This window comes from Etheostoma cragini, chromosome 14, assembly GCF_013103735.1.
Source record: "Etheostoma cragini isolate CJK2018 chromosome 14, CSU_Ecrag_1.0, whole genome shotgun sequence".
NCBI lineage: Eukaryota > Metazoa > Chordata > Actinopteri > Perciformes > Percidae > Etheostoma > Etheostoma cragini.
The window spans coordinates 24,833,982-24,842,071 of NC_048420.1; the positions used below are offsets into that span (position 1 = coordinate 24,833,982).

Here is an 8,090-nt window from a genome sequence, read left to right on the forward strand (position 1 = left end):
TAAAAAAGTAATAAAAAGTCATGGTATACTATGTCCAAAAATCATAAAGTCATAATATAATACGTTGAAAAAAGAGAACAAAATCATAGTATAGTACGTCAAAAAGTCATAAAAATCATAAAAAGTCTGCATAAGTATGTCAAAAAATCATAAGAAGTCATAGCATAGAATGTAAAAAAATATTAAAAAGTCATAGTATAGTATGTTGAAAAAAGAGAAAAAAAAGTCATAGAATAATATGTCAAGAAACTAAAAGTGTCATAGTATAGTATGTCGAAAAATGATAAAAAGTCATAGTATAGTATGTCAAAAAATCATAGTTTTTTGTCAACAAAAGTTATAAAAAGTCATAGTATACTATGTTGAAAAATCATAAAAAGTCAGAGTATGTCGAAAAATCATAAGTCATAATATAGTACGTCGAAAAAAGAGAAAAATAGTCATAGTGTAGGATGTTGAAAAAATCATAAAAAGTCATAGTATAGTATGTTAAAAAGTAAAAACGTCATAGTTTTTTGTCAACAAAAATCATAAAAAGTCATAGTATACTATGTTGAAAAATCATAAAAAGTCATAGTATAGTATGTTAAAAAGTAAAAACGTCATAGTATAGTATGTTAAAAAGTAAAAACGTCATTGTTTTTTGTCAACAAAAATCATAAAAAGTCATAGTATAGTATGTCGAAAAAGTCATAAAAAGTCATAGTATACTATGTCAAAAAATCATTAAGTCATAATATAGTAAGTTCAAAAAAGAGAAAAAAAGGATTTTTGTATTATGTCAAAAAATCATAAAAAGTCATAGTATAGTATGTTAAAAAGTAAAAACGTCATAGTTTTCTTGTCAACAAAAGTGATAAAAAGGCATAGCATAGTATCTCGAAAAATCATAAAGTCATAATATAATACGTCGAAAGAAGTCTAGTACAGTACGTCAAAAAGTCAAAAAATCCTAAAAAGTCATAGTATAGTATGTAGCAAAAAGAGAAAAAAAGTCATATTGTAGTATGTCAAAATATCATAAAAAGTCATAGTATAGGATGTTGAAAAATCAAAAAAAGTGATAGCATGGAATGTAAAAAAATAAAAGGTCATAGTATAGTATGTTGAAAAAAGAAGAAAAAAAGTCGTAGAATAATATGTCAAGAAACCAAAAATGTCATAGTACAGCATGTTGAAAAATGATAAAATGTCATAGTACAGCATGTTGAAAAATGATAAAAAGTCATAGTATAGTATGTTAAAAAGGAAAAAAGCCATAGTATAGTATGTCAAAAAATCATAAAATGTCATAGTATAGTATGTTAAATAGGAAAAAAGTCATAGTATGTCGAAAAATCATAGAAAGTCATCGTAACGTATGTCGTAAAAAGAGAAAAAAGTCATATTGTAGTATGTCAAAAAATCATAAAAATTGATAGTATAGTATGTCAAAAAATCATAAAAAGTCATAGCATAGAATGTAAAAAAATCATAAAAAGTGCTGGCACATCTAAAGTCTCTGACCTCAGACATTATGTTTTTACAGGAAACTCACTTGAAAAGTAGCTCGCCCGGCAGGTTAAAAGCAAATTGGATAGGGGAAGTTTCCATAAACTGTTCATCCAAAGCAAGAGGTGCAGCCATTATACTGAGAAAAGGTGTGCCCTTTTTACAGAAAAAAACAATCACTGACAAAGAGGGCCGCTATATTATAGTGACTGGTGAAATCCATAACATTTCCCCTACTTTAGTAAATACATATGCTCCCAACATAGATAATCCTATTTTCTTTCAGAATGTTTTTTCAGTGATACCAGATATCTCACAAACACACTTGATAATAGGGGGCGACTTTAATACTGTCCTCGACACATATCTTGATAGGTCCTCCATGAAGAGACTCGCAGGAAATGCCTCTAGTGAATTTTTGAATATCTTCATTAATAACACAAATGTTCTGGATATATGGAGGGCAATGAACCCTTCAGGTAAGGACTATTCATTGTATTCACCTGTACACAACTCCTACAGTAGGGTAGATAGATAGATAGATACTTCCTGGTGGACGCCAGACTTGCACCGTCCACATTGAATGCGAAATATCACAGCATTGTGATTTCAGATCACAGCCCACTCACCTTTTCATTGTGTCTAGATCATGTAGATAAGCCACACACCCATTGGAAACTGAACTCGCACTTAGTCACTGAAAATAAATTCTGCGACTATTTAAAAGACCAGATTTCTTTACATTTCTAAATAAACGACAACTCTGATACCTCTCCCTCCATCCTCTGGGAAGCATTCAAGTCTTACATAAGTGGCTGTATCATATCTTTCGAGGCTTCTAAGCGAAAGTAAATAAGACTAAACTAAAGGAAATAGAAGACCAAATTAAATTACTTGACATAGAAAATGCACACTCCCCCTCGATTATGTTGCACAGGAAAATAGCAACACGTAAGTATGAATACAATATAATGATTCTCTGCTAAACTAAGTAAAGCATTCATCTATACTAGGCAAACATATTTTGAATTTGGTGACAAACCACACAAGCTGCTAGCTAGACATCTCAGGAAAATGGAAAACGACAAAACGATACACAAGATAAAAGCCCGCAATATTGCAATACTTACAAAGCCTAAAGATATCAATGACAGATTTCTTGAATTCTATACTGATCTGTATACTTCAAAGACAACTTCGGACTCTGTAACTATTAATGCATTTTTAGACAGATGTGAGCTTCCCAGACTGAGTGAGGAAGACTGTGATTCTTTGAATTCTAACCTCACAATTGCAGAGGTTCGAGGTGCCATTGCCTCCCTAAAGAGTAATAAGACACCCGGTCCTGATGGACTTCCAGGGGAATTATACAAAACATTCAGTGAAAATCTATCTCCTTATCTGTTAAAAGTATATGAAGATGCCCAGATACAGGGTAATCTACCCCCCACCTTGACTGAGGCTGTGATCAAATTAAGTCACAAAAAAGGGAAGAACCCACAGGAAGTAGGCGCTTGTCGTCCTATCTCCCTCCTTAATGCCGATGGGAAGTTGTTTGCTAAGATACTGGCTAACAGACTGAATCCTCTATTGGGAAAGCCAGTTCATATGGACCAGACAGGTTTCATACCAAATAGGAGTGCTACTTTCAATCTTAGACGTCTTTTTAATGTTATATATACAAAGAGAGGTCCACTTACTGATTTTGTCATACTTGCACTTGACGCTGAGAAGGCTGGTTCTCCCAGGCTGAGACCAGGTTGAGTGGTGCTATTTATTTGAAGTTCTTAATATGTTCAATTTTGGAAGTAAAGTCTTGTCACTTATTAAACTCATTTATAGGAATCCCATGGCTCAAATCCTAACAAACCGGACAAAATCCTCCCCGTTTAGCCTAAACAGAGCGACAAGACAGGGATGCCCGTTATCCCCTTTAATTTTTGTACTGGCTATTGAACCTCTAGCCCAAAGTATCAGATTAGAACCCCAGATCTATGCATATTCAACCAAAGACACCAATAATAAGATATAACTATACGCAGATGATATCCTGTTATATATAACACAGCCTGAAATTACAACCTGTTTGGGACCTTTTCGGGTTATCGGATCAATTGGACTAAAAGCGTTTTAATGCCGGTCTATATGAATGACCTAGCACACCTGGACCACTTCCCATTTAAGGTCTCCCACGAAAAATTTACCTATTTGGGGATTGAAGTGAAAAAGCATTACTCCTCTTTGTTTCAAGCAAATGTCCCTCCTCTAATAGAGCGATTACGGACTAGGATTTCATTCTGGGACACACCCCAATTTCTTTAATTGGGAGAATTAATGCTATAAAGATGATTTTCCTCCCGCAATTGATATATCTTTTTCAAAACATCCCAATGTTTCTAAAAAAAATCTTTTTTGAAACAACTAGATTCTCTAATAGTTCCCTTTCTGTGGGGACAAAGGGCTCACAGAATGGGCAAAAAGCATCTCTGAAGACCAAAGCTAAAGGGGGGATTGGCACTCCCAGACTTTTTGCTACACTACTGGGCCTCGGCAATCAAGACGTCCACCTTTTGGTTGGACACATCAATACCAATGTCTGCTTGGCTACTACTGCAGCGGGAAGACTGCCACCATTATTCTATGGTATTCCGCAGTCCTACTAGCTCCGGTCGCGATTAAAAAAAAAACTTTATAACAATCCCATCATACATAGCATGATCCGTACCTGGAAACAAACCAATCTCTCTTCTATTACCCATTGCCAGAAACCCCACATTTGCCCCTTCCAGCTTGGATGGAGCCTTCTCTACATGGAGTGAGAGGGGTGTCCATTGTGTTGGTGACTTATACATGGGAGGCGTCTTTGCTTCATTCACACAATTACAGAGGAAGCATGAGCTGGGGAATAATGACTTATTTCGTTACCTACACATTAGGGACTGCGTTCGGAAACACTTGAGAGATTTTGAGACAGAATCACAATCTGGAATAGAGGACTGCCTGAAATTCTTTCCTAACGAGAGTAAACTGATATCCCGCATGTATGAAAATCTCTTATTAATAAGCTCCCCATCAACTGAGAATTATAAGCATAAGTGGGAAGAGGAACTTGGTGAATTTATTCCAGATGACTTATGGAAGTAAAGTCTTGAAAAAATACACAATTGTTCAGATAACACAAGACATTGTCTTATCCAATTTAAAATTATACATAGGCTTCATTACTCCAAGGAAAAACTACATACCATATACCCAGAGGTTTCACCTATGTGTGATAAATGCCACTCTACCGTAGCAACACTTCTCCATAGTTTTGCTTTGTGCCCAAGGATCTAGCCATTCTGGATTGATATATGTAGCATTATGTCTGAGGTCATAAATATTTCAATCAAACCTGAGCCCCTGTTCATCATTCTTGAAATGTCGGAGACCTTCAGGAAACTGACTGTGGCACAGCAGTGCTCTCTCTCATATTGTCTTATAATTGCAAAGAGATTAATCCTTCTCTTGTGGAAAAGCACGACTGTGCCTACCTCTAAGATGTGGTTGGACGATTTAACTAATACTCTTCATTTAGAAAGAATAAGGTACACGCTGGTAAGGTACATAAGGTACAAACCATGAAGCAGTAGAAGCTATTTGTTGCCACGCCGGCTCAAATTTCCGTAAGCTGGAATGAGCTAGAAACATGAAACTTGGGGGAATAATAATCTTTATTTATTCCTTTCGGGATGACTCCCACAAGGAATACATAAGCCATTAAAGGGCGCTACAAAGGTGGGTGGCACTACACACAATTTACTAAAAATCACATATTCATTGTCCAATCATCACAAATCTTTCTGGATATGTCCTCATATGTACCCGAACCACACCCTGAAAGTTTAATTCAAATTGAAAATCGGTCAACACAAAGTTTGCAGGATATGTTTCATAAAGACCACATGTGTAAAATTACTTTGAAGACGCTATTGGAAAAAGATTAGCAACCGCCGCTTGCAGCTATATTTTTCTTTTTTTCAACAAAGAAACACAGTTTAGCAGCTCTCAATAGTGACAGTTACATCCCAGACATACATTAATTAGACAGAAGTGAATACATGTGTGAGCCCTATAAAATATCAGGTGGTTATTAGTCTGATTTCTTGATTATAATTTATTAGATGTCAGGCATGTACTTTTACCTACCACGCAATATTATGTCTTCTATTTAAATGTTGACACATAAAGCTTTTTGTTAGAAACTTGAGAAGTTTTGCTTGGACTTAAAGGCACAAACATTATTTCATGTCACCAGTCTCAGTTTCAGAAGAGTCTCCAGTCTGTTCTTCAGTGTCTCGTTGTAAAAGTAGATGTGAGTTCCTGGCTGGTTCTGGTCCTCCTCAGTCCCCCCCATCAGCTTCTGTTTCCATCGGACCAACACATTTATGTCTTTTGAGTTGAAAGCTACGGGCAAATCTTTTGTCACAAACACTGCAGCTGAATCTTTTCTCTCCTGTGTGGACTACCATGTGTACCCGTAAACTTCCTCTTTGTGAAAAAGATTTCTTACAGACTGAGCAGCTGAAAGGTTTTTCTCCTGTGTGAGTTCTCATGTGTGACCGTAAATGTCCTCTTTGTGTAAAAGATTTCTTACAGACTAAGCAGCTGAAAGGTTTTTCTCCTGTGTGAGTCATCATGTGTGACCGTAAACTTCCTCTGTGTCTAAATGATTTCTCACAGACTGAGCAACTGAAAGTTTTTTCTCCTGTGTGAGTCATCACATGTTTCTTCAGGTGTGGCTTGCTGCTAAATCGGTTCCCACACTGAAAACAGCTGAAACTTTTCTCTCCTGTGTGGATTCTCATGTGTGTCTGTAAACTTTCTCTCCGTGTAAAAGATTTCTTACAGACTGAGCAGCTGAAAGGTTTCTCTCCTGTATGACTTCTCATGTGTATCTTCAATTGTGACTTGAAGCCAAATCTTCTCTCACACTCAAAGCAGCTGAAACGTTTCTTACATCTTGAATCATGTTTCAGAGAGTTTAAAGCTGACTGAGGTTCTCTGGTCTCCTTCCAATCAGCACTGTCATCAGTCTCAGGTTCAGAAGAGTCTCCAGTCTGGTCTTCAGTCTCTGGTTGTAAAAGTGGATGTGAGTTCCTAGCTGGTTCTGGTCCTCCACAGTCCTCTCCATCAGCTTCTGTTTCCATGTGTTGAGTTGGTCTTTGATGAAGCTGTGAGGACTGAGCTTCCTCTTCATCATCTTCACTCTTCACAGGGACAGGAGTGAATGGGAACTTGGTGATATCAGCCTCCTCCAGTCCTTGAAGCTGCTCTCCCTCCTGACTGCTCCACAGATCCTCCTGTTCCTCTTTGATGTGTGGGGGGGTCTCTGGCTCCTCATGGTCCACACTGGAGCTACACTCCTGCTGCTCAGGGGGAACTTCTTCTTTAACCACCAACAGCTGCTCAACATCTGCAGGAAACACATACAGAGAAGTGTTGTGGAACTGTGTCGTATCACCTGGATTGTGATTGTTGTAAAAAAATAACAGGTTGTTCACCCCGAGTTGCCCCCGATGCTGTGCCATCGGTGTGTAAATGTGTATGAGTGTTTATCTGATGAGCAGGCGGCCCCTTGTACGACAGTGTATGAATGTGTGTGAATGGTGAATGGTTCCTGTACTATGTAGAAGAGCTTTGAGTAGTTGTTAGGACTAGAAAAGATATATAAGAACAGTCTGTTTACAACAAGTCTTCCTTTTCAGCCTTTGAAAACTGTTGGAAACTGATGACTAACATATTAAGGCCGTCTGGTGACAAAATAATGCAACTCCACAAATTGGAGCAGTCAGTAATTAATGTGACTATATTCTCCTTGCTGAATGCTCCACTGTTCCTCTTTAATGTGTGGGGGGGCTCTGGCTCCTCCTTTTACAGGGCTGTATAAGTGATGGTTATTTATAAGGATCTACTGCTTGGGGTAAGACATAACAATGATTGCTCCATTAAGTTGCAATAAAAACATACATATACGTCATTTACATAGAAAGATTCTTCATTTCAAGTTACATTCATGTCAACATTGTCCAAAAACGTCTTACTAGAAATATAATGGTACGGCTAAATTAGTATTAGCATTAAGAAGCCACTGAGCCTCTAAGACTCCAGGGGGCCCTAATGAAGTCATCACTACAAGATAACTGGAGATTTTAAAATATGACTACGTATAAGTACCAGCTAAGATGACTTGAATTGTTATGTTTTTGTATTGTTCTTGTTACACACACACACACATTCACACAGAGAACCACGTACACAGAGAGAGACACACAAACAAGACAGACAGACACCTTCTAAGCCTCAGTGGCTACAAAACTGTGCTGTTGTGTTCCAAGGGGAACATTATTACTATGTTATAATCACCTACACAGTCCTCATGAATTACCAATTAAATTCGAACCTTTATTTATCCAGAAAGGCCCGAAATCACCTTTACCAAACCCACCAGACGCCATTTAAATAAGAACTACTTTAAGCGAGTATAGAGCAGCATATCTCCACATGTAAATGGGTGAATTAAGAGTTTATTCCAACCAGACCAGAGTGGTGATTGTTGG

General features: G+C 37.3%; 2 protein-coding genes across 2 annotated transcripts in view; both read right to left on the reverse strand.

Annotated features, from left to right (window-relative positions):
* Positions 1 to 8,090, reverse strand: part of LOC117957226 (zinc finger protein 271-like) — a 39,548-nt gene that overhangs the window by 31,267 nt on the left and 191 nt on the right. The window lies entirely within an intron of this gene.
* The window catches only part of LOC117956462 (involucrin-like), a 107,819-nt gene continuing 105,403 nt past the window's right edge, over positions 5,675 to 8,090 (reverse strand). Inside the window, exon 9 of the mRNA XM_034891539.1 lies at positions 5,675 to 5,815. Within this exon, the coding sequence (XP_034747430.1) occupies positions 5,772 to 5,815 (44 nt within the window). The 3' untranslated portion in view covers positions 5,675 to 5,771. The remainder of the gene's footprint in view (positions 5,816 to 8,090) is intronic.